The 16,279-nt window shown below is 39.6% G+C and overlaps 1 protein-coding gene across 5 annotated transcripts in view; it reads left to right on the top strand.

Annotated features, from left to right (window-relative positions):
- Nucleotides 1-2,782: 2,782 nt before the first annotated feature.
- The window catches only part of UIMC1 (ubiquitin interaction motif containing 1), a 158,770-nt gene continuing 145,273 nt past the window's right edge, over nt 2,783-16,279 (top strand). For 4 of the 5 annotated variants that reach the window (XM_064279179.1, XM_010592762.3, XM_064279182.1 and 1 more), the window contains exons 1-2: nt 2,783-2,915; nt 11,829-11,983. In XM_064279179.1, the coding sequence (XP_064135249.1) occupies nt 11,837-11,983 (147 nt within the window). In that variant the 5' untranslated portion in view covers nt 2,783-2,915; nt 11,829-11,836. Of the gene's footprint in view, nt 2,916-11,828; nt 11,984-16,279 lie in introns of those variants that run through there. The other variant, XM_064279181.1, reaches the window with a different exon arrangement.

Raw genomic sequence — 16,279 nt, 5'->3', positions numbered from 1 at the left:
AGTAGAATCAAGAGCACTATCTAATAGTGTATATTCCTTGTACATATAGATTAAAAATCACTCAACACCTACAATAAATGTGAGAAAAAAATTATACCATGACTAAAATAAGTACTGTACAAGTATGCCTGAACCTCATCAAGCATATGCTCTTATACCACTCTCTTCTGTTAGTTTTACACGAGCAGAAGCAAAACCAGTCAAGCGCATATACATATATATATATATAAAGAGAGAGAGAGAGAGAGACTTACCTCAAGGAAATGGCTCAAGCAGTTGTGGAGGCTGGCAAGTCCCAAGTCGTGGGTCAGGTGTCAGGCTGGAGGCTTCTCCTGATTCAGTAGCTGCAGGGGCTGACGGACTGAAGATCAACAGGTCAGACGGCAGGCTGTTGGCCCAAGTCCCAAGAATAGGAGGTCAGATGATTATGAGCTGAATGCAGGATCCAGAGCAGAGTGAAAGCCAGGGAGCTTTGCCAGAAAGTTCACATGTATTGGATACAGGTCACACCCCCAAGGAAACTCCCTTTCAGTTGATTGGCTACTCACAGCAGATCCCATTATGGAGGTGATCGCGTTACATCAGATATCATGGAAGTGATTACATTATTAAATGACTACCAAACTACATCATAACTGCCAAACCCTGAGAATCATGATCTAGCTGAGTTGATACATAACCTTAACAATCACTGTTATCTATTGCTATGTAACAAATTACCCCAAAACTTAGTGGCTTAAAACACAAACATTTATTATCTCATAATTTCTATGAGCTATTAATTGAGCACATTTTAGCTGGGTGCCTTTGACTCAAGGTCACTTATGATGCTGCAGTCAAGCTGTCAGTTGGGCCTGTGGTCTCATGTGAAGACTTGATTAGGGGGATCTTTTCACCGTATAGATCTCTCCACATTGCCTCATGACATGGCATTCTTTCTCCCAAAGTGAGCAATTCAATACAGCGAGTGACAGTGCTCAGAAAACCACAGCCTTTTTATAGCTTAATCCTGGGAATGACATCCCATCATTTCTCCCTTATTATATTGGTTAGAAGCAAGTCATTAAGCCTAGCCAACACTCAAGGTGAAGAAATTACACAACAGCATGATTGTCGGGATGTGGGGATCATTGGGGCCCATCTTAGAGGCTGCCTACCACAGGCTGGCTTTTCCTCAGTATTGGAAGACAGTTGCCAACAACAACTGCAGCAACATCCTGCCCTGAACTAAGATGTTCTAAAAGGGACTTTCTGGCTCAACAGTGAGACCTTTTCTGATTTTCCCACCTCTCTCCAATTCAGTTCAAATCAATCAATATTTATTGTTTGCTCTTGGCTAGACACTCTGCTACTTGCTAGGTTTTACAAAGACCATGGCTTCAGAGAGTTTGTAAGTCTTGTAGAAGAGATGCATGCAGCTAATAATTGCAGTATACCACGGGAGATCAAGAGTCCCAGCAGCTGAGAAAGCAAGCAGGAGAAATGAACTGGGATTAGAGGAGGCAAAGAATGAAATAACTGAGATGAGTTTTGGAGGATGAGCTGGAGGTGGCTGACTTAGGGGACAGGGAATGACAGTCCAGAATGTGTTACAGAGAAGTGCAAAGAATAATATATCTAATGGTTCCACTACACAACTGTAAACATCTTATGTTTATGCTTAGGCTTTTGCTTTTTGAAATCATTACAGATCTAACTAAACTCGTTCTTATCCCCTCCCCACTCCATGATCAGTATCACAGTGTGTATCCATCTAGCCCATTTTCTAGAGTTTTACACACATTTTCACATATAATACATACTATTGTTTTACGTAATTTTAAATTTACATAAATAATTTCTCAGTGCACATATTTGGTTGGCATGTTGCTACTTTATGAGCTACAAATGTTGATGGGTATAAATCTCATTTATTAATTTTATTAGTTGTAGTATTTTATGTAAAAACTTTTTTTTTTTTACCCAGCTACCTCTAGTTGATTTGAACTCATGATGACCCCACGTGTGTAAGAGTAGAACTGTGCTCCACAGTGTTTTCAAAGGCTGATTTTTGGAAGAAGATTGCCACATCTTTCTTCTGAGGTGACTCTGGGTGGATCTGAATCTCCAATGTTTTGTGTTAACTGTTCGCACCACTCAGGGAGCTACATTTTAATCATCCATGTCTTTTTAGGACATTTCTGTTGTTTTCATTTTTCCCTATTACAAACGAAAGTGTAGTAGGCTTCCTTGAACGTATCCTCTGGTGCACACATGTAGGAATTTCTGTTTATTATTCTAGGTGTAAAATTGTGGGATCAAGCAATGCACATTTAAAATTTTACCACATGCTCTCGAATGGTCCTCAAAAGTAGCTGTACTAATTTTATACTTCCACGTGCTATCTCTAAGAGCCTACGTTTTCCATTTGTTCTCCCTGGCCCCTGATATGATCAGACTCTAACATTCTGTCTTCTGGGGAGCTGTTTTTCAAGGCGTCATATGAACAGATTTCAGAGTAACTCTAGATATATTCAAAGTTGCAGAGGCAACTTTGAATGGTTCACTATAGTGGTTTGGGGCCCTGTTGCCACTCTGTGATTTTCTCTTAAAGTGCTAGCAAATGTGAATCGGGACACCCCGAGTACACCGGGAGGGAGCGCAGACTGCCTTCCCAGATCTACTCCGCCTCCGGGCGGTGGCGCCCTCCGCCCTGTGCAATTGGTACCTCCCGGCGACCGCGTCCCCCGCGGGGCGCGTTGGTTTCGTCCCCAATCATCCGCGCCTGCGCCCGCCCAGAGAGCTCGTCTCCACCGCGCGGTTGTTGAGCTTCGCGCGCGCGGCCGCCTGCCAGCTCTTCGCTCCTGACTTGCTGCGGCGGTTTGCGACCCTCAGCAGCCGGGGGGAGGGGCTCGGCGGAGCGGCACGGCTGGCCGGTGAGTACTTGCCGCCTCCACACACACCTCCAGCCCTCCCTCTTCCCGCCCCCTTCCCGCCCTCTTGGGAGCTGCGGCCCGCTTCTCACCCGGGTGGGTCCCTCCCGACCCTGGAGTGGGCGCCGCCCGACGCCAGAGCGGGTCCCTCTGGACACCAGGCTGGGCCCCTTCGGACGTCGGGGTGGGCCCTTCAGACGCCGGGTAGGCCCCGCCTGACGCCGCGGCGGGCTTCCGCCCTCAGGTCCCGTCCCGCCCCCTTCACACCTGGGGGGCGGCCCTCAGACTCTCAAACTCTCGGGCTCTCTGCTCGGCCGCTTGTCGGCCCGGTTGCTGCTTGTCGCTCACCACTGAGGGGCTCTCTTCCCCACCCGCCTCTCTAAGACTTTTTTTCTCCCGCGAAACATCTCGAAAGGAAGCTCGTGCCCGACACCACCCTCCCTGGGGCCTCAGAGACGGGTCCTCTCCGCTTACTCGGGCCCCTCCACCAGTTGGCCCCACTCATCCTCTTGCTCCGCGCCAAGTTACTATTTTTGTCTAAGCGATTCTTATTTTCTCAAGTTTTTTTGCTCAGAAAAGTGAGTTTTCCTTGAAAATCATCATGTATCATTTTCTCTTCCAACAGAGCAGGTCTGTTTTCCCCCATACGAGGGCCAAACCTGTCGCTGTGAGTGGATTCCGACTTCTCGTGACCCTATAGGACAGAGTAGAACTGCCCCATACAGTTTCCTGGGAGCGCCTGGTGGATTCGAACTGCTGACCTTTTGGTTAGCAGCCTTAGCTCTTAACCACTATGTCACCAGGATTTCCAATACACGAGAATTACTAATTACGAGAATTACAAATTCATTTAATTTACTCAGCAATCTTATGAGATAAAAAAAAAATTTTTTTTTTTTTTTTTTTTTTATCAGTTACTATTATTATACTCAGTTTCCATGTGAGGTGGATGAGACTTGAGGGCACACATTTCCTAAGAGGTGGAGCTAGATTTGAATCCAGGCAGTCTGACTCCAACGGTCTTGCATTTAGTTACTGTATCATACTGGCATACAAGTAACACCCAGGAAAAGGTGAGAAGTTTATGCTTCTGTCTTTATTTTTACCTGTCAATGGAGACAGTGCCTTGTTGAATCAAAAGAATATGTCTCTTTGGAATTGGACTTCAATTCCCAGCGTGGCCATTTACCAATTTACAAGCCCTTTGAATAACTTTTCTCATACATAATATGTTGTTGTGTGCCATTGAGCTGATTCCGATTCATAGCGACCCTGTAGGACAGAGTAGAACCGCCCCATAGGGTTTCCTAGGCAGTAAATCTTTATGGGAGCAGATTGCCATGTCTTTTCTCCCATGGAGCCTTTTGGTTAGCAGCCAAGTGCTTAAGCATTGTGCTACCAGGGCTCCTTCAAGTGTAACATATATTAAAAAAAAAAAAAAAAACCTGTTGCCGTGGAGTCGATTCTGACTCATAGCGACCCTGTTGGACAGAGTAGAACTGGCATAGACTTTCCAAAGAGCACCTGGTGGATTTAAACTGCTGACCTTTTGGTTAGCAGCCATAGCACTTACCCACATAATCACCGGGGCAATATCCAAAAACAAAAAAAACCCAAACCTGTTGCTGTGGAGTTGATTCTGACTCATAGTGACCCTTTAGGACAAAGTAGAACTGCCCCATAGGGTTTCCAAGGCTGTAATCTTTAAGGAAGCATACTGCCACATCTTGCTCCCCAGGCAGCTGCTGGTGGATTTGAATCGCAGACCTTTCGGTTAGCAGTGGAACTCAATAAATATAATTTGATTATTCAAGGTGTGTTTGGATTCTGTTGCTGCACACGTTTCCTAAAGTAAGGTGGAGTATAAAGTGGGATATAAAGCATCAGGCTTTTGTGTGTGTGTGTTTGTGTAGGTTTGCATTTAACTTAAAAAAAATTACATAAATAATTAAGCTCATTGTGATCCATTTATAAAGGAAGAGCTGGATACTAAGTTTCTTGGATACTGAGTTATTTAGGGGCAAGAGTCAATCTTTTGTACAGTGTTGTTCTTATGGTCCTGGTGCCCTCAAGATTTCAAATCAATTTTGACAGCCTGGTACCTACAATGTCAAGATTTTAAATTATCTTGTCAGATAGATCAAGATGAAAGATGTGCTGAAAGAAAATGACAGATAATATCCCAAATTGGGGATTTCCAAGGACATCACCAAAAATTCTATCTGTGAAATAAGTAAGTCTCTAATTATTGGGTCACCTTTACTGTTCGTGCTTTCTATTAACATTTTGTTCCTGTTATGATTAGGAAGTGGCTGTTGGCATCCAGACTCAGTTCCTCCTCTGCAGTTAGTGATAATTCATTCTATTAACCTCAGTTCAAGTAATTGAAATAAAGTATTATTTTAGTGAGTTCTTTGTTTTGAAGTGTAGAAACTTAAATGAACAGTGCTGCAGTGAACATGGGTGTGCATGTATCTATTCGTGTGACAGCTCTTATTCCTCTAGGATATATTCCTAGGAGTGGGATTGCTGGATCATATGGTATTTCTATTTCTAGCTTTCTAAGGAAGTGCTATATCACTTTCCAAAATGGTTGTACCATTTTGCATTCCCACCAGCAGTACGTAAGAGTTCAGTCTCCCCGCAGCCTCTCCAACATTCACTTTATTCTGGTTTTTTGATTCATGTCAGTCATGTCGGGTGAGATGGTATCTCATTGTGGTTTTGATTTGCATCTCTAATCACTAGTGATCAACACCATTTCCTCATGTGTCTGTTAGCTGCCTGAATGTCTTCTTTGGTGAAGTGTCCGTTTCCTTTGCCCATTTTTTAATTGGGTTATTGTCTTTTCGTTGTAGAGGTGTTGGAATTTCCTGTGGATTTTAGAAATTAGACTTTTGTTGGATTTGTAATAGCCAATTTTTTTTCTCTGTCTGTAGGTTCTCTTTTTACGCTTTTGGCAAAGTCTTTTGATGACCATAAGTGTTTAATCTTTAAAAGATCCCAGTTATCTAGCTTATCTTCTGGAGTTTATGTGTTGTTAGTTATGGTTTATATCTTGTTAATGCTGTGTATTAGGGCCTCTAGCGCTGATCCTATTTTTTCTTCTATGATCTTTATAGTGTTTGATTTTATATTTAGGTCTTTGATCCATTTTGAATTAATTATTGTGTATGGTGTGAGGTATGGGTCCTGTTAATTTTTTTGCAGATGGACATCCAGTTTTGCCAGCACATTTGTTAAAAAGACTGTCTTTTCCCCATTTCATGGACTTTGGGCCCTTTTCAAGGTTCAGGTGACCTTAGGTGGATGGGTTTTCAATTCTGTTCCATTGGCAGTATGTCTGTCCTTGTACCAGTACCAGGCTGTTTTGAGTACCGTAGCTGTATAGGAGGTTCTGATGTCAGATAGTGTGACTCCTCCTACTTTTATTTTTCTTCTTCAGTAGTGCTTTACTTTATCGGGGGCCTCTTCCCTTTCCATATAAAGTTAATGATTAGTTTTTCCATCTCTTTAAAGAATGTTGTTGGTATTTGGATTGAGATTGCATTGTATTTATAGATTGCTTTGTTTTTTTTGGGGGGTAGAATTGACATTTTCACAATGTTGAGTCTACCTATCCATGAGCATGGTATGTTTTTCAATTTATGTAGCTCTCTTTTGGCCTCTTGCAGTAGTGTTTTGTAGTTTTCTTTGTATAGCTCTTTTGCATCCCTGGTTAGATTTATTCCTAAGTATTTTATTTTTTTAGGGGCTATTATAAATGTTATTATTTTCCCAATTTCCTTTTCTTTGTTCTCTTTATTGGTGTATAGGAATCCAACTGACTTTTGTATGTTTATCTTGTATTGTGCTAGAGGCCCTAAAGTAAAGCACTATTGAAGAAGAAGAAGAATAAAGTAGGAGGAGTCGTTCTACCTGACCTCAGAACCTATTATACAGCTACGGTAGTCAAAACAGCCTGGTGCTGGTACAAGGACAGATACATTGACTAATGGAACAGAATAGAGAACCCAAATGTAAATCCATACACCTACCGTCACCTGAACTTCAAAAATCTGCTGAATCTGTTAGTTCCAGTAGTTTTCTCATGGAGTTTTTTTTTGGTTTTCTATTATTTATAGTATCATATCATCTACTAATAGGGGCAGTTTTACTTCTTTATTACCAATTTGGATACCCTTTATTTCTTTTTCTTGCGCTATTGCTCTAGCTAGGACTTCCAGCACAATGTTAAATTAGAGTGGTGATAAAGGGCATCCTAATCTTGTTCCTGTCCTCAAGGGGAAATGTATTTGATTTTCGTATATCAGTCTTGTACCCTGAAACCTTAGTGAACTCATTTATTAGTTCTAGTAGCTTTTTAGTGGATCCCTAGAACTTTCTATGTACAAGATTATGTTATCTCCAAATATAGTTTTATTTTTTTTTTTCAATCTGAATACCTTTTTTTCCTTGTCTATTTTCTCCAGCAAAAACCTCTAGTACAGTGTTGAATGGAAATGATAAGAGCAGACATTCTTTTTCCTGTTTTGTTGCTATAAACCAGAGACCTAACAGACATGTATAAAACTATACTCAATACAACAACAGCAGAATACTCATTCTTTCCAAGTGCATATGAAACAGTTTCCATGATAGACTATATGTTAGGTCACAAAATGAGCCTCAGTAAATTTGGAAAGACTGAAGTCATTCAAAGTGTCTTCTCCGACCACAGTGGAATGGAATTAGAAATCAATGACAGAAGGAAATCTGGAAAATTCAGAGATATGTGAAAGGTGATGTCACAAAAAATGGTAAAATAGGATGCTCACAGAATCAGTTCTGCTTCGGAAACAACTACAATCTGTCAAAGACTGACAGAATCAGCTTTTTCACAACTTTGGAATTTAATCCCAAACTTATATTAACCAGAAGACCACATACTGAAAAGAGGTTTTTTTTGGGCATTATTCTCTTAGTGATTTCCCTGAGGATTACAATTAATATCTTAATTTATAACACTATTTCAAATTAAGGAAACCCTGGTGGCGTAGTGTTTAAGTGCTGCAGCTGCTAACCAAGAGGTCAGCAGTTCGAATCTGCCAGTCGCTCCTTGGAAACTCTATGGGGCAGTTCTGCTCTGTTCTATAGGGTCAGAATCGACTCGACGGCAGTGGGTTTTTTTGGTTTATTTCAAATTAATACTATCTTAATTTCAATAGTATACAAAAACTTTGTTGCAATATAGCTTCGTCTCCCCCCTTTGTTATGTCACAAATTACATCTTTATACATTTTTCTCATCAGCATAGATTTATTATTGTTTTCTAATGATGTTGTCTTTTAAATCATATAGAGAAAAAGGGGAGTTACAACCAGAAGTAAATTAATAGTGACTTTTATATGGTGGTGCAGTGGTTAAAATGATCGACTGCTAACGGAAAGTTCAGCAGTTCGAAACCACCAGCCACTCTATGAGAAAAAGATGTGGCAATTTGCTTCGGTAGAAATTTACAACCTTGGAAATCCTATGGGGTGCCTATGAGTTCAGAACTGACTTGATGGCAGTGGGTTGGTTTTTGGGTTAATTTACCTATGTAAACACCATTACTGTTGTCCTTTATTCACGGGAGTTTGAGTTACTGTCTAGTGCCTTTCATTCTAGCTTAAAGGACTTCCTTTAGCATTTCTTGTAGGACAGGTCTTCTAGGGACAAAGTCTCTTAGCTTTTATTTATCTGGGAAAGTCTTAATTTCTTCTTCATCTATGAAAGATTGTTTTGCTGGATATAGGATTCTTGGTTGTCAGTTTTTGTTCCAGCACTTCGAATATGTCATTCCACTGTCATCTGTCCATTATGGTTTCTGTTGAGAAATTAGCTGTTAATCCTGTTGAGGAGCCCTTGAATGTGACAAGTTGCTTCTCCCTTGCTGCTTCAAGATTCTCTCATTGCCTTTGTTTTTCATCAGTTTGATTGTAATGTGTTTTGGTGTGGATCTCTTTGAGTTTATCCTGGTTTGCATTTGTTAAGCTTCTTGGATCTGTAAATTTATGGTTTTCATCAAATTTGAGAAGTATTTGGCCATTATTTGTCCAAATACTCTCTCTGTCCCCTTCTCTTCTTCTGCGACTCCCATTATGCGTATATTGGTATGCTCGATGGTGTCCTACAGGTCTGAGGCTCTGTTTATTTTTCTTCATGATTTTTTCCCCTGCTATTCAGACTGGACGGTCTCAATTTGACTTATCTTCAAGTTTGATGATTCTTTTCTTCTGCCTGTTCAACTCTACTGTTGAACCCCTCTAGTAAATTTTTCATTTCAGTTATTGTAGTTTTCAAATCCTGGATTTAATTGGTTCTTTTTAATAATTGTTGTCTTTTTATTGATATTCCCTATTTGGTGAGACATTGTTCTCATGGTTTCGTTTAGTCTTTTGTATAAGGTTTTCTCTAGCTCTTTGAGTTTATTTAAAATAGTTGATTTAAAGTTTCTCTCTGAGATTTTTTCAGAGACAGTTTCTATTAATATTTTTCACCTCTGTATGGGTCATACATTTTGTTTCTTTGCATGGCCTTCTAGATTCCATGGGAATATGTGGGAACCTTTCAAAGTCCTTATTCCTCAAAAGTTCTCATTCCCCAGTTCTTCCTCTGAAGCTCTTTGGTTAGTCTATTACTTGGCCCAACTGTTAACCCCTTGCAATCACAGCAGTTAATAAATTTGCCTTTTCAGTGTTTTTGACAAATGCCTTCAGGTTGTTGCTTCAGCCCTGGGAAGAGTTTTGGGTTAGGCAAAATAAAGGCAAGCCCCTTTGAGCTGGTCCTTCAGGGACCCACCAGAAAGGTGAAAAACAAACAACTTACAGTTGTTTCACTGTAAGGTCCATTGTGTTCCCCCCAATACTAGGAACCTGTATTAGGAATGTTGGCTGAGCTTGGGAGTAGGGGATGGGACCAGGATAAGTTAAAATACAGTAAGTCCCTAGTTTAGGAATGTCCGACTTAATAGGGACAACTCTGTTCTTGCCCTTTAATGTTATATAAATTTGCCCTCACTTTGGAAACCCTGGTGGCTTAGTGATTAAGAGCTATTAACCAAAAGATCGGCAGTTTGAATCTACCAGGCGCTCCTTAGAAACCCTATGGGGCGGTTCTACTCCGTCGTATAGGGTCGTTATGAGTCGGAATCTACTCGACGGCAACAGGTTTGGTTTTGTTTTTTTCCTGAAATGATTGAACCATTCCCTACTCTCAACAAATTCTTCCTCACAATCACCTTCACTTGCTGCATGTGCAGATTTTAAATCACTGAAAACGCTTCGAGCCTTTTCTTGCGCTCAAGTAAGGCCGAATAATAGGATTCATATGTACCTGTTCAAACCTACCTACGAATTTGATGTAAAGACACACTTAGGAATTGATCTTGTTGGTTAACCTGGGGACTGCCTGTACTACAGAGCTGTCTTAATGAGATTCATCTGTTTTGTCTTCATTAAGCATTCACCTGGTTGCGGTAAACTTTTCATTCATTTCTCGTTTTGATGAAGTTGATTCTGTGAGTTTTTGCCAGTTTATGTGTTGCTTTTAGAAACCAAAAAACCAAACCCAGTGCCGTCGAGTCGATTCCAACTCATAGCGACCTTGTAGGACAGAGTAGAACTGCCCCATAGAGTTTCCAAGGAGCCCCTGGTGGATTCGAATGCTGACCCTTTGGTTAGGAGCCATAGCACTTAACCACTATGCCACCAGGGTTTCCATTGCTTTTATAAAAGTGGGACATAATTTAGATCCCCCTACTTTGCAATTTTTGCTGATGTCACTCCTGGGGAGCTTTTATAAAAGAGAGATCTGGGTCTCACCCCAGAGCAATTAAAGTAGTGGGACCTGGGCATTGGTAATTTTTTTTTTAAATAATTTTTATTGTGCTTTAAGTGAAAGTTTACAAATCAAGTCAGTCTCTCACACAAAACTTATATACACCTTGCTACCTACTCCCAATTACTCTCCCCCTAATGAGACAGCCCGGTCTCTCCCTCCACCCTCTCTTTTCGTGTCTATTTCGCCAGCTTCTAACCCCCTCCACCCTCTCATCTCCCCTCCAGGCAGGAGATGCCAACATAGTCTCAAGTGTCCACCTGATCCAAGAAGCTCACTCCTCACCAGCATCCCTCTCCAACCCATTGTCCAGTCCAATCCATGTCTGAACAGTTGTCTTCGGGAATGGTTCCTGTCCTGGGCCAACAGAAGGTCTGGGGGCCATGACCACCAAGGTCCTTCTAGTTTCAGTCAGACCATTAAGTCTGGTCTTTTTGTGAGAATTTGGGGTCTGCATCCGCCTGCTCTCCTGCTCCCTCAGGGGTTCTCTGTTGTGTTCCCTGGCATTGGTAATTTTATTTTAGTACCTTTGTCAAAGATTATTTCGTATACTATAAAATTCATCCATTTAAACTGTACAGTTCATTTGTTTTTAGTATATTCACAGATTCGTACAAGCATTACCACTATCTCATTTTAGAACATCTTCATAGCCCCCTGAAAAACCCTGTACCTGTTAGCAGGCATTCTTCATTTTAAATAGTCTTTCAGGTAAATTTCAATGTGTAGTCAAGATTGAGAACCAGTAATCTAAGTTATTGTATAAGGATTTAGTATAAACTATTTAAGGCACACGATTGTGTTATTGTATATCCTAAATTTTGGATAAACTATTATATTATTGCTCTTGAAATTTCACCATAGAGATATGTGTTGTGTATGTATGTGTGCATTTCTTTTTTATTTTAGAAAGAATAGAATTTTTAATGAATACTAGAAAAGTTCAGAAATCTGGTTTACTTTTAATTAGGTGGTTATCTTTTTCTTTTATGTGACCAAATTAAATAGCGTATAGAAAACTTCTACTTTAAATAAAAATTTGTCTTTGTATTTCAGAGAAAAGTATGGCACGAAGAAAGAAAAAAGTTAAGGAAGCCTCGGAATCTCAGAACTCGGAGAAGAGGGATGCAGAAACTAGTACTTCTGTCGGTTTGAAGAGGAAGCGTAGATTTGAGGATGCATTCATTGTGATATCTGATAGTGACGGAGAGGTCAGTATTCTTAAGAGTGGAGCTCTAGGTCTCAAACAAGGCCTCCTTGTCCATGTGTGCTTTGTTTTGGGACTGTACCTTAGTGGCAGCTTACCAGACCCTGTAATTTCTGCTCAGCTTGGTTTTGATTTGTAAATGAAATTAATAATTTCTTTAAAGAATATAATCATACTGTTTGAGGATAAAACCAAAACCCAGTGCCGTCGTTTGAGGATGGATCATAATTATTTGGTTTTATAATCTAAAGGTGATGTTTTTAAACTACTTGCATAATTTAAATCAAATGTAAAACTTAATTTGTGTGTATATGAAAACAGAAAGACAATATAAATGAGCTTTTAAGTCTGTAGATCTGCTGTGTCCAATATGGTAGCAACTAGTCATCTGTGGCTATTTAAATTAGTTAAAAATAAATAAAATTAAAAACTGATTTCTCCGGTGCACCAGTCATATTGCATGTACTCAGTAGCCACATGAGGCTGGTGTCTAATGCATTGGATAGCACAGCTATAGAACATTTCCATCACTGCAGAAAGTCTTATTGGTCAGTGCTGCTCTAGACCTTAACCTCTCTCCTTTATTTCCAATTTCCATTTGTTTATTGTAGTTTTCTGTCTGGGTGTAGGTCACATCCAACAGGCAATGAACTAACACATTGTTTCTTCCGAATTTCCTCCTCTTCTTCCTATATCTTTAATCTCATTTAATGATAAAACATGCATTTGCCTCAAGCTAGAAAGCTCAGAATTACCTTTGACTCTTTCTTCACTCTCATCTTTCATACCTAATATGGTCACCCCATCCTCTAGTTTTTACCTCTTTAATGACACTCAGATGTATTCCTTCCTCTTCCATTTTCATATGGAAATGAAATATCCATGTGATATTTGGATTCTTGCAAAAGCCTTTGGACTGGCTTCTCTGCCTTCATTTTTTCCCCGTTTATATTTCACTTAACTTACTGTAACTTTCTTTTAAGAGTTCAGATTTTAGTTCTTTGCACTTGCCTACTTAAAAGTTTTTAAGCTGTATAACCCCTATAACATCATTTTAGAATTTTTAACATGATTTTCACGTAAGAACCTTCCTCCCTCCCCTTGGTAAGGATCTCCTGTTTCCTATAGCCTATATTTTCCTCTTATTTTGATGGAGCACATTCTTTTGTAGCTTCTTGAGAAAAGATGAATGAGAGGTAAATGTTTGATACCATACACATCTGAAAATGTCTTCTTTATCCCCCCAATTGGTTGGTATTTTGGCCAGTTACGGAATTATAGGTAGCAAATAATTTTCCTTTTTAATTTAGAAGGTATTACTTTATTGTCTTATTGCACTAATTGCTGTTACTGAGAAATCCAAAGCCATTCTAAATCCTTGCCCTTGGCATGTTTCCCCCACCCCCAGCCCAGAGGTTTGTAAAATCATCTTTTAGTCCCCAGTGTTGTGAAACCTCAAACTAGGCCTCCTATTGTGTTATAGATGTATTTTCATTTATTGTACTGGGTACTCAGTGGCCCTTTCAGTGTGTAATACGTGTACTAATTTTGAAATTTTTCTTGAATTATTTCTTTGATAATTTCTTCTCTTCTTTCTTCTTTTTCTGGAACTTCTCTTATTTGGTTGTTGGATCTCCTGGACTGATTCTCTTATTTTCGTCTTTTTTCTCCTCTTCCCTGTTTCCTTGTCTTTTGTCTACATTCTGGGAGATATTCTCAATATTATTTTCCATTAAAATTTTTCCCTATCAAGGTTTTAGTACTCTTTTGTTCTTTGAATATTTCTTTTTAAAAATAGCATCCTGTCATTTTATGGATGCAATAATTTTTCTTATCTCTTTGAGTATACTAATGATAGTTTTTAGTTTCTTTCTTTTACACAGCATGTTTCCTCTAAGTTGCTTCTTTTTGTTTGCTGCTCTTCTTTGTTCGTTTTGGTTTCTGTCTTAATGTTAGATATATTTCTCAGATATGCTAATTTTTGTTTTCTTATAATTAAAATTGAGGGACTAAAAATGATTGATATCTCTGAGCATATGAATAGGGCTAGTCAATTTTGGGGGCCTTAGTGGTTAAGATCTCAGCTGCTAACAAAAAGGTTGGCAGTTTGAATCCACCAGCTGCTCCTTGGAACCCTATGGGACAATTCTACTCTGTCTTACAGGGTCATTATGAGTCAGAATCGACTCAGTGGCAACGATTTTTTTGTTGTTGTTGTTTAGTCAATTTTGAGTTTTAATATAGGGCAGTGGTTCTCAACTGGGGTGATCTGTCCACAGGGATATTTGGCAGTTTTCACACCTGGGGAGGGGAATGCTACTAGCATTTAGTGGTGGGTAGAGGCCAAGATTGTTATTAAACATTCTGTAATGCGAAGGACAGCCCCCACAACAATTGGTTATCCAGACTGAAATGCCAACAGCGCTCAGGTTGAGAAATACTGATACAGGGTTATCTGGGTGGGCATTTTTTGTAGGAGGCCCTCCCTTCTCTTTAGTCTTTCCTTTTTTTCTGGATGGAGTCCCCAGAGAAAAGATCCACTACCCTGTTAAAAGGGTAAAGATCTGTTCCTCTACTGATCAGGACCTGGATCTTGTCTGCTTCTATATTCAATTTGTATACAATTATTTAATCTTCCTATTTTTGCAGTGGTGTCCTACCTTTGTCTATGTTTGGTATTCCTCAGTCTGGAGAATGTTTTTTATCCTCCCCGGAGACCAAACCTCCACATTTCTCCCAGGGGAGGAGAGGTGCAGTCTCTCAATAATACGGAAAAGGAGGAAGACTACAGTGGTTCTCAAAGTGTGATCCCTAGGTATTATAAAGGGTATTGGTCTGTAATTTTCTTGTGATGTCTTTAACTATCTTTGGTATTAAGGTAATCTTGGCCTCATTACCATAAAACTGGGGACTAAAAGATGATTTTACAAACCTCTGGGCTGGGGGTGGGGGAAACATGCCAAGGACAAGGATATAGAATGGGTTTGGACTTCTCAATAATAGTAACAGAGGAATAAGACGATAAGTAATACCTTCAAATTTAAAAGGAAACATTATTTCCTATATATAATTATTCTGTAACTGGCCAAACTACCAATCAGCTGGGAAGGTAATGAGGAGTATTCCTTCCTTTTTTATGTTTCAGAAGAGTTCGAAAAGGATTGGTGTTAATTCATTTTCAAATGTTTGGTAGAATTTAGCAGTGACGCTGTCTGGCCCTGGACTCTTCTTTTGTTGGGAAGGTTTTGATTACTGATTCAATTTCTTTACTTATTGTCTGTTGAGATTTTCTGTTTCTTCTTGAGTCAGTTTAGGTAATTTGGGTCTTTCTAAGAATTTGTCCATCTCATTTAGATTATCTAATTTGTTGGTGTACAGTTGTTCATATTCTTTTATAGTTTTTATTTCTGTAGGGTTGGTATAATGTCCTCACTTTCATTTCTGATTCTTGTGTACAATCTTAGCGTACTTTTGTAAGTATATCTAAATGGTAAACCCACAGCAGTGGAATTTCTGGTCAAAGTGTATGGGCATTTCTCCCTCAATATTTTATTCTGAAAAAAATTTAAACTTACAGAAAGAGTCAAAGGAATAGTACAACGAAAAACCGTCTATTTCCCTTAGAGTCAACTGTTGTCAACATTTTGTCATATTTGCTTTATGTCCCTCTGTGTGGCACAAGCAGTTTGTGATTGGCTGTTAACCTAAAGGTTGGTGGTTTGAACCCATCCAGAGACTCACAGAAGAAAGGCCTGGTGAACTGCTTCTGCAAAGATTACAGCCAAGAAGACCCTATGGAGCAATTCTACTCTGTAACTCATGGGATCACCATGAGTTGGAATCAATTCGATGGCAATGGGTATATGTAAACACAATTTTTTTTTAAGACCTTTTGAAAGTAAGTTGTAGACATCATGACATTACATTCCTAAATACTTCAGTATGCATTTGCTAAGAAAAAGAACAGTCTCCTACATAACCCCTATATAAAAGATATAAAACACAAAAGCCAAATCCGTTGCTGTTAAGTTGATTCCAACTCATAATGATCCTATAGGACAGAGTAGAACTGCGCTAGAGAGTTTCCAAGGAGTGGTTGGTAGATTTGAACTGCTGACCTTTTGGTTTGCAACCGAGCTCTCAACCACTGTGCTATCACGGCTCCATAAAGGATATATGCGTTTCATATTTTGTTGGATGGTATCAAATTGTTCGTCAAAATATTTGCACTAATTTACATCCCAACCAAGAGCGTGTAAGAGTGACTGTTTTCTAACACTTTCACCAAAAGAGGATATAT

The sequence above is a fragment of the Loxodonta africana genome, chromosome 2, assembly GCF_030014295.1.
Source record: "Loxodonta africana isolate mLoxAfr1 chromosome 2, mLoxAfr1.hap2, whole genome shotgun sequence".
NCBI lineage: Eukaryota > Metazoa > Chordata > Mammalia > Proboscidea > Elephantidae > Loxodonta > Loxodonta africana.
This window is presented reverse-complemented; position numbering and strand designations above follow the sequence as displayed.